The 20,742-nt window shown below is 42.1% G+C and overlaps 1 protein-coding gene across 4 annotated transcripts in view; it reads left to right on the plus strand.

Annotated features, from left to right (window-relative positions):
• Window positions 1-20,742, plus strand: part of DENND5B (DENN domain containing 5B) — a 104,985-nt gene that overhangs the window by 49,214 nt on the left and 35,029 nt on the right. For all 4 annotated transcript variants that reach the window (XM_042050621.1, XM_042050623.1, XM_042050622.1 and 1 more), the window contains 3 exons: window positions 4,343-5,009; window positions 14,961-15,148; window positions 18,877-19,410. In XM_042050621.1, coding sequence (XP_041906555.1) covers window positions 4,343-5,009; window positions 14,961-15,148; window positions 18,877-19,410 — 1,389 coding nt within the window. The remainder of the gene's footprint in view (window positions 1-4,342; window positions 5,010-14,960; window positions 15,149-18,876; window positions 19,411-20,742) is intronic.

Below are 20,742 nucleotides of genomic sequence, written 5' to 3' on the forward strand. Positions count from 1 at the left end.
CAACAACAGCATTAAACAATATTACTCATAGCTGTTTTCAAAAATGTGTATTGGGTCTAACTCAATTTTGGAAAATTAGGGGGCCCCTTCCCCCAGTCTAGTTTAGGTGTGCTTTGCATTTGAGGAAGGTAGGATAGCACACTACCTGCTTCAAAACAGAACTGACCTCATTGTATGGTGCAGGCGTGAAGTCAGGAGAATCTCCTGACCCTCACCCAGCAGACAGAGAGGTGGGGAATACATAAAACCCACATTAAGTTGGCTTTTGCAAATGCAAAAATGCATTTGGAACTTCCCTGCAGTCATGAAGGTGTAGAAACCTGGAGTTCATCTCAATTTCCACTGAATTTCATTTTTAGCATCCTGCCAAATATTTAACATGAAAGTACAGGAGCTGGAAGTAGCAGTGACACAGAGAGCTGATCGTGTGGCATTGCACGTGCATAGAAAGGCAGAGATGAGCCTGGTCACGCCCTCTGCCTGCTGACAGCTGGGGATTTCTGTCTTCTGCTTCCAAACGTGCACTGCTGGAGCTGGGGTGGTATTTGGGCAGGTCTCCACATCACTTTGCTTATACAGAAGGCACGAGGGACTCGGAGCCATGCTTCCTCAGCACTTAAGATGGTAATAGCTCAACTGCCACAGCTGTTTATGCCTTTTAGTTCTGCCTTTGAACTGGGGGTGTTCCAGGACGAAGTGGTGAGGGGCATGCAGCAGGAATAAAGCAGCTGGAATTGCTGCGTTATTTGTCTCTCATGTTACAGTTGAGAATGTCTAATATTCATGAAGTGTGATCATAGTATCAGACAAAAATGGAATGCTAAAACCAGCAGGAGACCTATTAAAATAATTGAACTGAGCTGCATTCAACTAAAGTCAAATATCTGAAGAACACATTTTTCATTTGCAATGTGTCTTGGAGAAAAAAAAAGCGTTTACTAACAGCAGCAGTATTTAATGATCTTTTAAATTATCTTTTGGAAAACTTCTTTATTGTTTTGATCTGAAACATAATTTAAAGTAATATCCACCTCCACAGAATCCCTTGAGGCAATTATTGGCCTTTCTGATCTTGCCTTGCTGCATTAGTTCTGCCTATGTGTTTGCTTTATGTGAGCTTCCAGAAGCAATTTTCCTCAGAGAAGAAAATGCATAAATCCTTGAAGGTTAACTTGTGAGAACTCTGGCTTTGCTGGATGCCTAAGGAATTTCAATTGCCTTCTGGAACCATCCTGTCGCTTTAAAAATAGCCCCCTGAAGTCCCAAGCAATCAAGCTGCCAAAGAGTCATGTTTTCTCTCTGTTTCAAAGTGTGTGTCAAAGTACAGAGTTCTCTTTAATAGGGAATTGTGTCTTTCCCCCCCCACTGCTTTTTGTGATTATCCTTGCCTAACTCACATACTATCTTCTGTGGCCATTATGCAAGTAAGTGTTGTACCAAACTAAAGTTCTCAGTAGAGAGAAACAGAAATTTTTAGGAAATGAGCCTCCTATTTTAGCCCTCTGATTCATCAAGGTATATATATATCTTTGCCTGTGTTTCTGAAGCTCAAGGAAGCATTATCTGTTTAACGTCTCATGTACTGAAATAAAAGAATTAAAGGTTCCCTGGTGGAATTGGAAGGAGCAGGCTTTAACACAAACAAAAACATCTTTCCACCCCCTCACCCACAGTGCAATTTGGGTATGGAGCTTGCAGCCATGGCAAGTTGTGAACATGAAAAATATGTAGATGCTTAAAAAGTGAAAAGAAGGATCTAATGGAGAAGAGGTGAACCAATACTAGTGGGCAGTGGTCCGGGGGGGGACCTTTGGTTCAGAAATATCTGCAAATGATGAAGGAGAAGAAGGAGGGAGGGATTATGGTGGGGGGGGTGTGTGTGTGTGTGTGTCCTGCCTCTGTGCTTGGGGAAGGGGTACCTCCTACTCATGTTATGGATACTCAGGTTATGGATTAGTTGATACCTTTTTATCTATCCTGGTGCAGCTTCCTTTTGTTTTTACAAACCATCTTTGTTATAAGCCTTGTTGCAAATATGGTGTAATTCCATGGTTTTCTGCTGATGGTTGTGTTTAAATATAAATAGTGAAGTGCTCTGGAAACCAAAATCAGTAATCTTGGATAGTTCTCAGTGTTTATACAAAGATGCAATGCAAGTGACTGTGTTCTCAGCAATAGTGAGCCAGACTCACACCAGCCGGGTAAGATTTCACCCCCCTTAGCACATCCCAAGCCACTCTCCAACACTCTCCTGTGGCATGTGTGACGCAGATGAGATGGGAAGTGATTGATGTCCGAGGCCCTAAGATGAAAGTTTTCATGCATTAACCACAAATTCAAAGCTTTCTGTACTGCTGGAAAATGAGTACAGGCTCTTCCTTTTGATCTTAGCTTCTTAAGCGACTCCTGGTCATTCCTCCTGGCTCAGTTCTTCCCATCTTCTTTTTTTTTCCCCTCTGCTTTTTCCCATGTCCTCTTCTAGGTCTAACAACAGCAGGAGTCTCTGGGCCAAGGTTTGCAGCTAGGGTCTTAAAAGGTCAATATTCTGCATGTGTCAAGTTGTGGCTGAAACTTAATAGATGGGCATCCCTTTGTGTATGTTTACTCAGTATATAAAGGACGAGGGAATAATAATTAAGTCTTGGAGGAAATTTATTTAAACAGCCTTCTGAAACTCTCAGCTGATCTGAATTTCCCTAACGCCTATCTGTGCCTGATTGTAATAGTGTATCTAATTTGCTTGTCCAGGTATATTTCTGTAAAGTGAAGAAAATATAATCTCTGATAGCACTGAGATTTAAGCCTATGATTTCAGCCTGGCTGGCTTTGATAAGGCTTATAGCCACCATTGAAAGCCCGCATTCTAGAAATAAATTTTTATTAAGCTAGCCTGCCAAAAAATGAGGTTAAGAGAGATCTTTATTGTGCAGAATAAATTTAAATAAAGTGTGAAACAAGGATTTTTTACTACTTCTTTACTGGAGAAGCCTTAACCATGGCACTGCTGTTAATGTCTCAATAAAAGCTATAAAGCTTTTGAATAAAAAAGTGGCTGCTCTTCAGAACTGGTTCAAGCTGCAGTTTCATGGTTTGTGTCAGCAAAGCCCATCAATTGAATTAAATTCTTCTGCCAACTCCAGGCTACTTATTTCCCTACACATTACCTTTTTGAGCAATACATAAGAGCTGTCCTGGATAATTTAGGGGCCTGATAGCCTGTTGTGAGGTGAGTCTGGACCACTTGCCTAATTCCCAGCTTTATCAGGCTGTTGAGTGGTCTCTGCAAGGTGCACTGCTGAAGTTCAGGGTAGGATGTGCCTGAAAATATACAATTATTTCTCCTGACCTCTTCCAGCCTCAGAAGAATTTACTCCTGATCAAGGTGAGACATTAGGGTACGCACTCAGCTATGAGTAGGTTCACATCCTGTGGTGAAGTTGGCTTCTACTGTTGCCTTTTTTGAAAAGGAACACTTTGAAGGTTCTCCTTCTCTTCTTTCCTTTTATTTCTTTAGATTGTACAAATAAAGCTTTAGTTCTTGGTTTATAAACATAGCTATTTAGCTAGAACATGAGGAGTTTCCTGCTGATGCATATTCAAACAAGTTTTGCTGGATGGTTTTTATTTTGTATTAGGTGGCTGATAGCATTCCCAAAGAATGTCTGGAAAAATGCCTTGATTTATCACTAGGGCCATGCTTCAGAGAAACACCCAGTGTAGTAGAATCACTGCAAGGGATTTTGCTGAGTAGTAAATCAAAAACAAGGCTTTCATAGATTTTGGGTGTTTCCCTCCCTGCCCCACCTTTTTTCCAATCTAAGCTATTTGGTAGCACTTAGAGAAGAAAGTAAATGTAATAGCTGCCAGACAGTTGGGGTTTGGTTTGTTTGTTGGGTTTTTTTCCCAGAAAATTAGGGAAGATCAAAGAATTCCAAGAAGTCTATGTAATTTAAATTCAGTGGTATAAGATGCTTCCTTGGCTCTCTGATTTTAGAGTACTGTAGGCATGATATATGCAAATGAGAGCAAAAATGGATGTTTTTATATGATGCTTAAGTAAATAACACAAAGGCTATTCAGCAGTGAAAACAGTTTCAGCAAGTAATGAAAATGAGTTGTAATGACTTAATAGATGGGTTATTTTGGAGGGTGCTTTCCTTTCTTCACTCATGTCTCCCTCTTAAGTAGCATCAGTTTTAGGCTGTTTGTTCTTGGATCATTTTTATGTTAAAAGGTAAATGGCTTGTTGTGATGCAGCAGATAAAAAGAATGTGCCTGTACAGCAAAAATAAAAACCAAAATTGTCTCTTAAGTAACTCTCTTTTCTTTTCTCCTTTCTTAGCTGTGCATGCCCAAGGGGCTGTCTTTCAGGACGCAGGCGGATAACAGGGACCCGCAGCTGCACTCGTTCATCATCACCAGGGAGGATGGCTCCCGCACGTACGGCTTTGTGCTCACGTTCTACGAGGAGGTCACGAGCAAGCAGATCTGCACAGCCATGCAGACACTGTACCAGATGCACAACGCAGAGCAGTACAGCAGCGTCTGCGCCTCCTCCTCCTGCAGCATGGACTCCCTGGCCAGCAGCATTGACGAGGGCGACGCCACGTCCCTCGCCAAGCTCCAGCGCTACAACTCCTACGACATCAGCAGGGACACGCTCTACGTCTCCAAGTGCATATGCCTCATCACCCCTCTGCCCTTCATGCAAGCCTGCAAGAAGTTCCTGATCCAGCTCTACAAAGCAGTGACCTCCCAGCAGCCACCACCTCTGCCCCTGGAGAGCTACATCCACAACATCCTCTATGAGGTGCCCCTGCCGCCCCCAGGGAGGTCGCTCAAGTTTTATGGGGTTTACGAGCCCATCATTTGCCAGAGACCTGGGCCCAACGAGCTGCCGCTCTCTGACTACCCTCTGAGGGAGGTCTTCGAGCTGCTGGGCCTGGAGAACCTGGTCCAGGTTTTCACCTGTGTTCTTCTGGAGATGCAGATCCTTCTGTACTCACAAGGTGGGCACTCACCCAGCAATGCCTGTTTCCAGCAGGCAGTTCCTGGGCAGCTGCAGCCACAGGAGCTCTTCGAATTTAATGTTATATGGAGCTAAGGTTGATTTTTGAAATGTGAGAATGGATTAAAAAAACAAGAGAAATGAGTGTGTCCTAATGAAAGCACTAAATAATTGTTTCCTCCAGGCAGTCTAGGTGCTGCTTGTTTAATTATGCATTGTATTTATCACTTGTGGCAGCTAGCAATAGAATACATTTGATTATTATCCTCACACTGCCCTTGATCATGCAAGACAGCATGAAATTAATCCTATCTTCTTCAAAAATACCAGCAGAAAGTAATACATCTTGCAGAAGACACTCTTGCTACTTTGTTTTTCAAATTTCAGTAGCGTATCAAAGTCTGGTGAAATTTCGTGCTTCCCATATGATGGATATGTTCTTGTTAGAACACTGAGAGTCTTTTAGCACTTGGAGGCTAAAGATTTAATGGTGGCTTGAAACTGAGTGGGGTTACAGGTCATTCCTTTTTAGTCCTGCTTGAGATATTTGGGAACTTTGCTGACAAGGATGCTGGTACTTCTTTTTGAGCCCCTAAGAATGGAGTTGGCCAAGCATTGGCAGAGGTTGCTTGCACAGAGCCTGTCCGTGTTGAAGTGTGCCAGCAAACTTTGGAAAACCTGGTCTTTACCTTTTGTCCTATGGTTGTGTCTTTCTGTAATAGTGGAATACTCTGCTGGAGGTTTGGGGAATCCTGACTTAGCACTGGGCATGCTCTGGGATTTTATACCCCTGTTACTGTTTCCTGTACGATGTTGATTCCTCTGAGTCTGGCCCTGGTTGTATTTGGATGCCCAACATGTCAAGTTCAAGTTTTTCTGCTGATTTTCAAAGGGATGTTCAGACTTTCTGGGTGTTCCTCTAAGTCTCACTGGAAGCCTGTCCATGTAATTTAGGTTCCCAAATAGCATCTGTGATTTCCTACATTAGGAAAATGTGCATCAGGGAAAAAATTTTGGGGGTGGTTTCATCAGAGTAGAATGAAAAACCTGGAGCCTGGAGGTACACATACCTTTTAGTGAAAAGATGCTGAATACCTAGACTTTTCAAGAGAAGTGATTCAAGCAGCAAACAGCTTGAAATGGAACGGGGAGAGAGGATGGGAAATAGTCTAAAATGAGTGTGGATAATGAACCTTCAGGCTCCAGAAGGGATTGCTTGGGTTTGTCATATAAAAGAAAAGGTCAGGAAGTGTGTAATGGTAATGCTAATAACTAAATGACTGAGAATGGGGAAAAATGTTCAGGGAGGTGGAAAGAGGGTAGTTCTTCTGCAAATGACTGAATTCAAAGGATTGGTAGTTCTTTGCAGAGCTCTTCTCCACATGGACTCCAGGGGTTTGCTTTCAAGAACTGAAAATGAAAGGTTTTATCTTCTCTCGGTTTGAAGTGTGAGCAGAAATCCTGCTGTTAGTTTTGATTAGGCTGCCTTTCCCTTCCCTCCTGCTTCCCTGTGTGTGTGTGTGCACTTACCCCTTTCTTCCTCGGATTGAATCATGCTGCCTTTGCCACTTTACACCGGAGTTTGATATTAAACCGCAGCACCACTGAAATGCCTCTTACCCATCCCTGCTCATCAGTCCCACCCTGCTCCCTGCTTATGGACTCCCTGAGAGCTGAGAATTTTTTTTTTTCTTTTTTCTTTCCCACATGTGCTTGTCAGGTTACATTTTAGCAATATTTTGTGCATGTGGAGAGCAGCCTGTATATGCATTACTTCCGCAGTAGTCATTGAGACAGATACAAAATATCCACTAAATAATTTTGACTCTGCCTTCATGTCCACCAGAAGTTACATAAATAATTGTTGTTCTTCCAATTACTGGTTATAATTTAAGGGTTTACTTGTTTTGTTTGGTTTCATTGTGTGGGGGTTTTTTTAAAAGAAAAATTCGATAGTGAGAAGTAATTCTTTTCACCCTTCAAACTTCAGAATTTTTTTCTTCTCCTTCTCTTCTCTTCTATTTGTGAATCTAGGGATGTCCTTGACATGAATTTTACTTGTCTGTCTAATATAGACACAATTTGATGGTGCATGGGGGAAAATATATAGCTGTATTAGGGAAATTCTGTGATTATGTAAATAGCAGCGTAATGCTGGTTCCCAGAGGTGAGGAATGTGGAGTGGAGGGCAAGTGCAAAGCCTCAGTTTTGGCATAGCCTGATAGCTGAGTGCTTGGCTAATTGTGCACTGAGGCTTCTTTTAAATGTCAGTCTTGTGATTCCTGAAAAAGAAAACAGCAGCTATTTTCCAGTTTGAGATATAACCAGCCTAGATGGTACTGAAATCTGCTCTCTTCAGCTTTGAGATCCATCAGGGAGAAACACTTTTTTAACTCCCAAGTTCTTTCAAGGCAAAATATGAAAAGGTTTTGGCTGACGTATCTCTTGTTCCAAAATAACAAATGGTAGAGGGATTTTGCGAATTCATCCTTCTTTGCCTTCCTGCTTTAACGAGGATGGACTCATTGGACTGTGTTTCCAGAGGCCTGGCCTTGGTGCAACCTACCCAAACTCAATAAGAGATTAGCAGAGGATCCACCAGTTGCATTATTTACACAAAATCACAATTCGCTTACATAATCCTGTAATACTCGAGAAATCAGAGCTGGACCAAAACCTGCTTCAGTTCACTAAACTATTTCAGTGAGAGAGCTGCAATTAACATGTATGGGAAATATAAGCTGACTTTTTTGTGGTTCTCCTAGACCTGTTGGAAGGAAGATTTCATTCAAGCTTGCCAAAAATTTTGTTCTTCTTCTATAGAATAAAGGCTTCTTTTGCAAAGTTGGGTGAAAATATAAATTGTTGCACAACCCTGACCATACAATGAGCCTAGTTGGTGATAACAGCAGTGAAAGGCTGGCAGGAAAGTTGCACAGAGACTGTACTGGCTTTTCTGGGGTGGTTTTTCTCAAGGGAACTAGGAGTTGAGGATGCAAAAGTTTATTTTTAACCCTGTAGCTGAGGCATAATGTTTCCAGCAGTCTGAACAAAGGCATCTAGGTCAATGAAGAGGTGAGGGTGTTGGGTGACTTTACCCAGCTTGCCTGGACGTGTTCCCAGCACGATACGAGAGTGTCTGGCACAGCTCTGCCGTGGGGACAGGACCAATGAGTGGCTGTTTGTACCATGGCTGCTGCAGTAGTCTTTGGGTATCCAGTTGCACTGTTGGTTGTGTCTTAGGAGTGACTGGTACCCCATCACCTGGGAAAATGCAGGGATTGTAGTGGACTGTAACTTCACTTTACAGCTGTGGTGGTCAAGCAGAGGACTGAAGAGACTGACAGCAAAGAATGATGAGCTCATTTTTTCAGCTGCTTTGTTCCCACACATTTTTGACTGCATAGCTGGGTAATGGGCAGAGACCTGTGCTTGCACCTCAGTGGCAAGACTGAAAAGATCAGCCCTTATTGTTCCTGGGGACAGTGTGGACTTCCAGGGAATTAGTCACAACCACTGCTGGTGGGAAGTGCCAGTTTTGATCTGCAAAGGTGGTGTGGAAAGCTGTACCTGAAATCACTTTCACTGTACCTGAATTCCTGTAGCTTCAGGTTACATCTTTCTGCATATAGAGATTATTTTTAAGATTAAATAGGGCAAGTTTTCAACATTTGGGCTTTGAAAGAGGGATTAGATATGTTTTCCCTGTGATTCTTCAGGGTGCAGTCTTTGCAGTGCTCTTGTAAGTGCCCTTTATTCAGAGCTCAGCTCTCCTGTGCAACTGCACAGGTGTAAGGTCTTGTTTGTGTCCACTCTGCAATAGCTACTACAGTTTCCAAAGGATAAGTAACAAAACACCACTGGTGTGAGATTCCTGCTGGAGAGAGATGAATTAAACTGTGAGCTCTGTGGAAACCTCAGCAATCCATTTTGTACGTCTGCCTTTCTAGGGATTTAAGCATGAGAGGGAACATGTGGATGAGGCAGAGATAAACTTCTTAGAGCTTAGGCTGTTTCTACTCATTATAATTTTGAGCGTTTTCCAAGTTGTTTTTCCAAGGGCTTGAGTAATTGCTCCTCCAAGATTGAAATATTCTTTACATTATTTTTTTTTTGATCTTTGAAATTATAATACAAATGACTATGCATATATAAAGTCATTGCCTAGAGAACGTTATGTCTGAACAATCTTTCTTATGAAGTCTGTTTTGGGGGAGATTTTTAAAAATAAATACATGCATAATGTGTTTGCCTTTTAAAGCATTCTTACACCAAATAGTTCCATAGAAAACCTTTGCTCTTCTGCTCATTATTTAAACAGGTGCCCTCCACACTAATATTCATCCAAATCAGTGGGAAGTTGTCTTCTATGGGAAGAATCTTTCTATGCTGTGGAAGAGACCTGGGTTTAGGGCCTCAGTAGAACCACACTCAGAGGAGGCTGCAGTGTGTGTTTTCCTGAAAAAAAAGACAAGCAATTGGGTAGAATAATCAGAGAATGATATATAGTCTTCCTTTTTAACTAAGGTGAAGAGACAATATTATTTTTTAATTAGAAGTTGCTCAGTTTTGTTAGCCAGTCAGTATGACTTGAAAAGTGAAGGTTTTAAAGCATTGGGAAAAAAGGAGAAGGAGCTGGTTCAGGTCTGTGCCACAGCCCCACTTCTGTTTGTGTTCACAGTGAGCTATAAAGGGAGATTGGGCCACTGCTTCTAACACTATGCACACACACACCACAACCTCTCCACTATTTTTTTTAATTGGATCTCATTTTTTTTCCATGATGAAACATCTTCACCTTTCAAGAATGAGGGGAAGAAATTTAAACTTGCCTTTAGATTGCAGTTATGGCAAATGACAGATAAATAACATGGCGGTCTAAAGTGGTCCTAACCATGCTGCTAATGGGAGCTAATTCTTGGGGTGGCTCTTAATCAGAAATTAATTTATGCTGAACTGCTGGTGGCAGGCTGTGACATAGCTAAATTATATAAATGGAAATGTATTGAAGCAGAAGCTTTTTACATTAAGCATTGGCCAACAAGGAAAAAGGGTGAAAATTGGTCTCAGTGAATATTGGCCTTGGGATGTTTCCCTTGGGGCAGAGCTGACCCCCAGTTTGAGAGGCTAATTCTTACTTCAGGCAATTAGATGCAGGCTTGTCTTGACCCTTCTGTTTAAGAAAATATGTATTTTCATATTTGCATAAATTGCCACTCTGCTTTTATGGTGTAACTCATGTGCTACGTCACCCGCTGGTAAATCCCCCCTTCCCTCAGGGATGAGGGGCAGTGACATGCCAGGGGTCATTTCCTTGGGTCAGTGCTGGTTACAGCCCCATGACACAGCGCCTCTCCGGGTTCCTGAATGCAGCACTGCAACAAGGTGATTTCTATACTGAGTAAACATTTCCTGCACCATTTTTGTGTGTTTTATCTGAACATCTCTTCAAGTCACCTGGACTGGCTTGTCAGCCATCACAGCTGCCAGCGTACAAACCAGATGAAAGGTGGAAGCTTCCAGGGCACTTTGATGTCTGCAGCACTTGTGTGTGCTGCTTCTGTGGAGCTATTGAGATCTGATTTGAAAACCTTTGCTTTCATAAACAATTTTTGTCTCCCAATGTGAATTTCAGATTTCGTTTTTCATCTGCAGTGTGCTATATTTAAACATTACAGATCTGAAGGTACCCAGACCCAAGACAGGTCTGGTTATGCGCTGTTCCTGACTCATACTCAGAGCTCAAAGCAAAATATTTTTATTTGCCAGTTTTTCCAATATATCTGGCTCATCTAATTCATATCTTGTTACAAAATAAAAAGAAAAAAAAGCAGTTGAATAACAATTGCTTATCATACTTTGAAGAGGTAACATGTGGAAAAACTGTTGGTCACAAGAATGTTTTAAAGCCCGCTCAAGTGTTTCCCTCTAAAGAATTAGCTTTTCTTCATTAAGGTTCATTGATTTTTTTTCTTTCTCTGTTGTTGGTTTGGTTTATTTTGTTTAAAGACAATTGTTTGGTGCATATTGATAAGGTACTCTTTGAGAACACCATCTGATCATTATTTTCCAGGACACATTTTTAAATACGTGGCTTTGCAAAGCTGCAGTTATCCTTTATGTGTGTTCTAAAAAGCAGTAGAGGAAAGGAAGTGGTGTCCAGGTAACTCATCTTTTCAAAAGCTTCCAAGTGCTTTCAAATTGTATATAAAGTGAGACTTCAATAGGAAAATAAAGAAGCACAGTCTATTTTTAAAGCCTTGGACTGGATTTAGAGGATCCAGGCTGTGACTCCAGTGCTGTGGTAGGCTTTCTGCCCTACCTTTGGTAGGTTACTGGAACAGAGAGTTGGAAAATGGCCTAATTGTGCTTTCGTTGGGAAGGCTGGAGGTGTTGAAACTGGAATAACAGTACACTGTTCCCAGCAGGAACACCGTTTCTGGGTAGAATGAGCGTGTGTGCTCTTACGCATACCTTATACACAAAATTCCTGTGATTGGGCATTTGCTGAGAAGGTCCCAGGTGAAATTCTCTTCTGTTTGATTATGACCAAAGATTTGAACCTGTTTCGATGGTAGAACCTGAATGAGGTCTTAGCTCTTTGGGGCAGGGATAGCACTGATGTCTTTTTCCCTTCTCAAAGGATCTTGGGTTTGCTTTGCTGCAGCATGGGAAGGGTTTTGAGATAACACATTCTTTTGTGGCAGCAAAAGCAATTTTTATGTTGAGCTTTGTGAATTGCTTAACAACTCAGAGCTTCTATACTCAGTTTGTAAAATGAAAAGAAGATTATTTTGTTTTGTTCTCTCAGTCACTGCCTGTGTTTGAACTTTAAGCTCTTCGGGATAGATATTTCTGATTGCTTATTTCCTGTTAGTGTGTTACAGAAAATCAACATCAATACAAATAATTGTCAAGTTTTGTCCTCTTTCAGAAAAACTTCTATGAGGAATTGATGTTCAAATGCTGAAACCATTTCCACCTCCAACAGAAAATAGTGATTTGTAATTCTACAGGAATATCTCAGGGTTTGCATTTTAAGCACTATACCTTGTGAGCCATGCGAATATTGCCAGACCTTGGTAAAGCACGGCTGAATATGGTGTTTGAACTACAAACCTGCAGTGGAGCACGGCCCTGCAGCCATTGAGTGTCCTGCACAGGGAGCTGAGATACTTGGCCAAGGGCCCCCAGCAGATGGTGCCAGAAAAGGGAGGTGGACCCAGAGTCTTTGAGCTTGACTCTGTTGCCCTCTCCTTCACTCAGTGGAAAGGTTGGGTGTGAGAGACAACACTGCACTGAGTCCAGCTAAGCTGTTAGGAGGCAGTGGTTGCAGTAGAAACCCCAGGGACCATTTTGCCCCGGGGTTATCCTCCTTGAGCAGTTTCTCTTGGAAAACGTTCTGTGAACAAATTAGAGGCTGAGCTTTGAACATGAAGAGTCATAGAATAATTATGGTTGGAAAAGACCTTTAAGATCATCAAGTCCATCTGTAAACCTAACAGTGCCAAACCCACCACTAAATCATGTCTCTGACTGCCACAAAATCATGTCTTTTAGATGCCTCCAGAGATGGTGACTCAACCCCTTCCCTGGACAGTCTGTTGCAATGCTCAGCAACCCTTTCAGTGAAGAAATTTTTCCTAATATCCAATCTAAACCTCCTCAGGCACAATTTGAGGTCATTTCCTCAATCCCTTGGTCCCAGGTTGTCCTCAGTAACCATGTAAGCTTCTTTCAAATGATGATAGGTACAAGAATCTCTCCATCAAAAATTATTTCAGGCTTTACATGATAGGTGTCTAACCTTGTACAGGCTTGAAAGTACATGAAAAGTAACTAGAGTTTCTGACTTATTGAAACAGATAACAAAAAAAAAAATTTAGAGATTTTTGATTATTTTTCTGGAGGAAACTGGAACGTCCCTCTCTTCAGCTAAAACTGCTGGGTACATAAACATTTTTTATCTGTTAATCACTGACAAGCATTGCTAGTTGGTAACAGCCTAATAATTTGGTCATCACTAGTTGGTTTTTTTTTTTTAAACAGCTCTTCTCATACTAAATTGATTACAAAATTTGTGCTAGTGACCATGTTAAATATGATCAGTAGCACCAGAGAAAAGTCAGCATGCATTTCCAGAATTGAATGCTCTTATTCAAAAAGATCCTTGCAACTTTGCTGCCAAGACCTGTTTCTTCATGTGGCTATGTAGATCAGAACTGACTTTGAAGGTGTCTTGCATACTAAGACATGCTACTTTCTCTATTTGATTTCTTTTGTTTTTAATCTTTAAAGCTTTCAGGGTTATGAGATGTTATGAGACAGTAGGTATTATAACTGGAGTTTGTGTAAGTGCTCCTCACCAGGACAGTGAATGCACATGTATAATTATGGACCATTGCGTGGTTAGGGATTCGTAAGTGACTGATCAGTAGCTGGGAGGTGTAACCTTGAGACTGACTTGTATGCATGAAAATAATTTCAAAGACTGACTGAATAGCTATTGGTAAGACAAGATGAAAAATGTTTTTGCCCTGCCAACTGACCTTCTGCAGATTGTGGCTGGTTTTTCACAGAGAGGTGCTAGCAAGGAGAATGGGTTATGCATTTGTTGCTGTAATTTGCATATTTATTCAAGAGCATCTTCCCAGAGACCTCCTAATAGCTGAGCAGTGTCAGATGACAGTGCTTTTGCTGTTGTTGGTGTCTGCCAAGGTCTCGGGCTGGGATGTTAAGGAAACAGGAAGGGTCAGGCTGGGCTCCTCTCCAGGCAAAAGCCATCAATGGCTTTTTACCTGACTCAGAACCAGGGTGTTCACACGTGTATCTTTACTTTCCTGGAGTGGGGTAAAGAGGACGAGGAGAGATGGGCAACAGCCCAAGTGTTACCCAGGATCTGGGTCTGGCCTCAGTGAGAGGGAAAATCTTTTAGTTGCTCAAGCCAGAGCTCATGAGACTTGCCTGGCACTGATGAGACTTGGGTTTGGATACAGCCGTGGAGCTTACAAACCCAGGGGTCTTTACCTGTTTCCAGATGGATTGTCTGCAGTTCGAGCTGTAAGAATTACCATCTCTTTAATACCAATATGTGATTTATTTATTTATTTATTTAAAAAATTTGTTCTCAATTTATCCCCTCATTTATATTACTAAATAGCTTGTAGTATTGCATCATGCCAGCTGGATATTTGATAAATAATTTGCTCTTACCCAAAATATGAAACATCCAGCTCAGCTGGGCCAAAATAAATTTTAATTTCAAAAATAATGCACAATGTGCTTACTGGAACCAAAATATTGCAAAGCAATGAACTAGTGGATTAAATACAAATTTGGGAAAGTAATGTAATATAAATGTGCATATGCTAGCTACACAGAATGTATTTGTGAACTAAATTTATATTAGGCTTCTGTTTGGATTTAACTTAAAAGCACTGCTTTTATATACCTAGGGACTGTAAACTTCTGCTGGTATGTGGCCAAGACAAGTCTTCTGGAGAGTACACTCAGCCTTGGAAATAGTAGCAAGTGAGGCAGAAGCAGGCAGGCAGGAGCAAGCCAGAAACCACAATATTTCCTTGAAGTTCACTTCTTTCTCCTCTTCTCCCCATGTAAAAATACATGCTTTTTATGAAATTAGAGTATTATTATTATCCTGTACTACAGACAGAACTTTTGATATCCTTTTAATAAATTAATTTAATGACAGAAAAGATCTAGATAAGGCATGAATATCTATGCTCAGCAGTTTCTTTGTGGGAGGAAGGAGTTTTAACAAATTAAATAATGTTTAAGGTTCTTAAGTACTGTCTTACTTTCCAAACAACATCTTATCATATAAACATGGTTTCTGTCTTGTTTTGTCACTGATGTCCTTGCCAAACAGGTCTCAAAAGCAGAACACAGGGAGATAATTCAGTACCTGCCTCTCTTTCTCTCCCATGTCTAGATTATCAGCGTCTGATGACGGTGGCAGAAGGAATCACAACGCTGCTGTTCCCGTTTCAGTGGCAGCATGTGTACGTCCCCATCCTTCCTGCCTCTCTCCTGCATTTTCTGGATGCTCCTGTTCCCTACCTGATGGGGCTGCAGTCTAAGGAGGGCACCGACCGCTCCAAGCTGGAGCTGCCTCAGGAGGTCAGTGTCCACCTTTGGGGTTACTATCCTGAAATGCCTTATTAATATTTGTGTGAGTTTCTGCTGGAAAACAATGCTTGGTGTTAGGAGGCTTGTCTGGCATTGTGAGGACTGATTGCCAGCAGGAGTGAGATAGTAGGGAAGTCTCCACAGCCCTTCTTGGTCCATTTCTGGATTTAATGAGTTCCACTTACTGTTTTGATTTCTAAATGCTTCTCGTCTGCTATTTGTTGTGACAAAGCTGAACATTTCTTTGCTTTCCCTATATCACACACTTCACCAGGTTTTGTTACTCTGTCAGTGTCACAGTCCTACTGACAGAGGGCTAAAGAGCATTTCATTCAGGGAGGATCTTGATGGATCTGGATGTCAGGTGCAGTTGCTAGATGGTGTAAACCTGTTCCTGTCCCCCTGCTGCTGAGGAGTGTACCTTGTCCTGCCAGCCCCATCCCATCCTTGGTTGAGCCCATGTGTTCCTGGTCTATTACTAGACCAGCATCCTGGCCTCAAACAAGCCAGGTTTGCATTAATACTGTGCCTGTGAGCCATTTAGAGAGGAAAAAAAAAGGAAGGAGAGGTCATCCTCTTAAGGGTTAAATCCTTGGTGGTGGTGGAGAGTGAAATGGAGATTTTGCTCCTCAAAATTTGATGGTGATTAAAACTGCTTCACATTTTAACCTGGCCATACAGCAAAGTCTTTGGAGCATGGCTCACCTGTCTGCATTCCAGGTGGTGACTGGAACCAGGGCATGCCATGTGCTTTTTAACTTAGGTTTCTTGTTAAAATCAGTGGGAACCCCAAGAGTATCTGTTCACACAGCAGTAACATCTCCTGACAGTGGCTGTGCTGAGGGGACCTCTCCTAGGGGCAGAGTTCCTAAGGCTTCCAAATACCTGCTCTGACTGAGAATGCAGGTGGGAGCAGCAGCAGAGGAGAATATGCAGGGGTGGGAGGTTTTGTGTGGAAGTGGAGGGATACACACAGGGCAGGGGTAATACAATTTTTTATAAAGGTCTATTTTAAGTATTGCGTGAAGGTGACTGAGTCAGCCTTGGTGGCATGGAACTGGAAATCAAGTTTTACCTTATGGATACAGTGACCAGACCACATGAAATCTGCACTGGTGTGGAAGCAAAGCTGCTATCTAGCTATGCTCCTCAGTAAAACCGTGCTAATATTACATAATTACTGTGGTTTTTGAAATTCTTAGTCACATGCTTTTGGTTAGCAGATTAAGCTGTCATTTTCCTTAAATTAAAATTTTAACGTGACAGTATTTAATATTGCAGTATCGCTGGAATAACAAATATCACCAGGGAGAGAAGAGTAATAGTGGGGTGGAATCTGCCCCCTCCATGACGTTTAACAAATAAGTGGAAAATATCAGCATTTATGAATACCACAGGTCCAGTATGCTCTGTGGGAGAGGGAAAGAAAGCAAGCATATTGAAGAGGGAAGATCTTGAATCTCAAATTCCTCTAGACAATAAAAAATAAAAACCCCCTCAGCATGTGAGCAGTGATGAAACACCGTTCGCTTTAGCATTCCTTTATTGTTCAGGCCAGAGGCTAGCTTTTCAAGCTCTTGCTCTAAATATAAACCATTTGTTTGTTAGAGATAAAAATTCTAACAACTGGCTATCATGCTGTCTTAAGGTTACTAATCTCCCTGCATTAACTTTAATCATCAGATGTTTTTGAAGAGAGAAGTGAGACCAATTCCCCAAGGGTTTTCTGAATCCAAATCTCAGTTTTCAAATTTTGTAAATGATATGCAGAGCTGAAATTAAAAAGCCTTTGAAATGAAATATTGATAGATAAGAAGGCAGTCCCTGAGCAAAAGAATGGTACTGACACATGCCACAACTCTGTAATAGCTGCACAGTTAAATAAAGCAAATTGTTTTGTATGAAGAAATGCATTTCTTTGTACAGACTAAATTTAATATGAACAAGCTGAAGGGACACTTCTGCTTTACCAGATGAATCCTCATACCCTTTAAAGTGTCTATGTGAAAGGTGATTAATGTTAATTAACATGTCCCCGAAATACCCAATGTATTATAAACATGTTTGCTGTGGAATGTATTGTCCTGCTGAAAATTAACCTTTTCAGAAAAGAAGGAAAATAAATCATTTATCTTCACATAATCTGAAGATTAGTCTAGGGCGTTTGGTAAGAGCCTGAGAGAAGGCAGAGGAGCTGTGCTAATGGCCAGGTCAGGCTAACAAAGACCTGCTGCTGCCTTGTAAGTTTTCTGCATCTCCTGTTCTGCAGTTTTATGCCAGGATAAAACCCATCAGAGCCCAGCACCTTGGGAATCTGACCTGGTTTAAGATTTTACTCAGCACAGTGCACTCAGACAGCGAATTTCAGATGTAAGCCGCCGTTCAGAAGATCAATTACTGGTTTTCATTCTGCTGTTATTCCTGAGGGTGCATTTGCAATGTAATTAATTTTTATGTGGGGTTCTTCCATCCCTCCATCGACACTTTCCTAGTAAAAGTAACTGCTCTGCTAGATTAATGTCTCCACTTAGCTTTAATCTTATGGGCTGAGATCCGTCTCTATTCATAGCAAAGCTAAGAGCACTCTCTTTAAATCTCAGGCAGAGGAATTGCCAATATTAAAAGCCTCCATGGAAACAGGGGGTCAGGGGAGTGGGGAGGTAGGGCTTGGCCTCTAATGGACAAGCTGTACTCAGATATAATCCCAAAGGATTTCCATGGGACTCTCTTTTATAGTTCTGCTTGAAGCAGTGTCATCTTTCTTGCTGAACATCTCATTTCTTGGTAGCACAGCTGCAGAGGCTTCTTGCAGTTGGATCCTGGTAAAATAAATGTGCCCGTGAGATGCAGTAACTCACACAAGGGGTATTTATATGGGCTGAGAAGTGGTGCTGCACTTCCTGCTTGGTGGTGTTGGCGTTTTCATCGGCAAACGGGACGGGGAGCTTGGACAAGCATTCCAGGAGCCTTTTATTATTTTGTTCCATTATCAGTCTCACATACTGAGTTGAGGCAGAGGTGGTACAAAGCTCACGTTGTCCCAGACATCCAAAGACTTCCTGGTTACAGAGCATTCTTAAAAGCTTCTCAGCCAATAGCATGCTTCTAAAAGTTACAGACAACTGTTTAACCAAGCACAAACAGCACACGTACATCTGTTGTACACAATACTCACTTGTTACACCTTATGTAAGAACACACAATATTCCATTATTAAGCTTAAACTTATCTATCCTGCTAAGCAAATTTTTTGCAACTTCAAAACCTATCTGCCAAACCTACAAACTCTAACCATTGTTTTAATGTCCTTACTTGCTATTAAGTGTATCTTCTTCAACTTTTCTCAGCCAAAGCTGATCTCTAAACTCTTCTGCTTTATTCCTGAATCCTGCTTTTTTCTCACACCTAAAGCTTTTCTACCTTTTATGTCTTCCCACAGGCGATGTGCTCTGGGAGGGCATATGAAATCTTTGTAGTGGAAAGTTTGGGGTCTGCATGTCCTGGGGGAACAGGAGAGGGCAGGAGCCTTTATTTGTCATCCAGTTGGCCCTCAGCTTTACTGAAGTCTGCAATGTCACGGGCTAGACAACGCAGCTAAAGTCTCCTGTGTACATGTTGCTTACCCTTCTGTCTGGAAGCACCCTGGGAAAAAAGGCTACGTCACAGAGGAACCAGTTCAGTGCTGAGTGTCCATTTTGAGACTTCTGTTTGTATTTCAGGCAAACTTGTGCTTTGTAGACATCGATAACCATTTCATCGAGCTGCCAGAGGAATTCCCCCAGTTCCCCAACAAGCTGGAGTTTATCCAGGAAATCTCTGAGGTACTCCTGCAGTTTGGGATCCCTCCAGAAGGCAACCTGCACTGCAGCGACAGCGCCACCAAACTCAAGAATCTGGTTCTTAGTGACCTGGTGAATGACAAGAAGAACGGGAACATCCCCAGCAATGCCCTCAACATGTACGAGCTGCTGAAAGGCAACGAGACGATCGCCCGCCTGCAAGCCCTGGCCAAGAGGACGGGCGTGACCATGGAGAAAATGACCATCACCACTCCCCTCACAGAGGAGAAGGATGGGAAGTTGTCGTGTGAGGAGCTGGAGCTGAGGGACTACAAACTGAACGTGCAGCTCCGCGAGGTTTTCGCCAACCGCTTCACACAGATGTTCGCTGACTACGAGGCTTTTGTCATCCAGGCTGCCCCCGACATGGAGTCGTGGCTGACAAACAGGGAACAAATGCAAAACTTTGACAAAGTAAAGATAGCCGTGTATTCGTGTCTCTATCTAAAAGGGGGAGGGAGGATAGCTGTATTTGTATGTATAGCCTAGGTGCTCTTTAATCTGCTGTTCCTCATCTGCCTCATGGAGAGTTTTGTCCATTTCCAGTACGCAGGGCCAGATCTCCTGCCAGAGTAAATCGGAGCACATCCACTGAGCTGTTCAGAGCCATCCTCACTGGTACAAACCAAGCTGGCAGGCTTCTGCCTAGCTCATGGGGCTGCTCCTGTGGGCTCGGTGGAAGGGTAGCAATGCAAAGTGACTTCTTTTTCTGTCTGTCTTTCTTTCTTCTTTCGTTTGTTGAGAGGAGAGGTGCACACTTGAGACAAAAAAACAAATCTAGTCTTTCATGTTTCCTAATCTCACTGTAGAGGTTTTTTGGTAATGGGTACTGTTGTTCTGAAGAAGGTTATCACTTCGTTATGGCACAAGAGTACTGTTATGACTCCATTGTAGTGTGTGCACAAGAGGGAATGGAATCCCTCAAGATTAAAATTGGGGATATAAAGAGATGAGTGGATAGCAAAAGGAATGGGAAATGTTGGGAAGCTTGCACAACTGCTGAGTGACCCTACAAAGTAGATAGTGTTCTTAGCCATCATCTTTTTCAGATACAAGTCCTTCTCTAAGGAAAAGGTTAAAAGGATGAGTAGTGAGGAACAGACTAAATACTGATCTGAGTTTTTGATTAAAAAAAATTGCTGCCATGCCTTTTACTGGTTTGTTTGTATTCAGGCATTAAACAGTGCAGCATTCAAAAGGATGGGGTTGTTCAGGCAATCTCTGCTAGTGTCTCTGCAATAAAATGGGCTGTTAAGTTTAGGGTTTTCAAAGCTCAGTTAAAGGCTTAGACACACAGTTCTAATTGGAAATTTGTGATTAATTGCCCTGTGTAACATCACAGAAGAGCATAAGCTGAAGAGCACTGTACACCCCTTGATAGGTGTGACACCTTAATAAGCGATATGGTCCTGAGCAGTGAGGCCCAGACCAGAGGTCCCAAGTGAGCACACGTGCTGGTCTGCCGTGCATTGCACAGGGTTTATTCTTGTGGGTGATAGCTGCTAGGTTGCTTTGAAAAAGCAGGCAGCACAAGCCCTACTTCAGTGACTCCATATTCCCTTTGTTCCAGCTGTCACAAAGTCTCCCTGACAGCTTACTTCTTACAGTTCTGAACCAAACCCCTTTGTAGATGCATTCACACCTCTCTGAGTGCTGTTTTTATGGTGGGGAGACCTTGTCCAAGCCTTCCTGCTGGCTGCTAGATCAGTTCTCTGCCAAAGGATGGCTGGGCATGTCAGTGCTGGG

Source organism: Corvus kubaryi, unplaced genomic scaffold (genome assembly GCF_017639235.1).
Source record: "Corvus kubaryi isolate FWS band 111438036 unplaced genomic scaffold, C.kubaryi_AGA036_p1.0 74, whole genome shotgun sequence".
Lineage (NCBI taxonomy): Eukaryota > Metazoa > Chordata > Aves > Passeriformes > Corvidae > Corvus > Corvus kubaryi.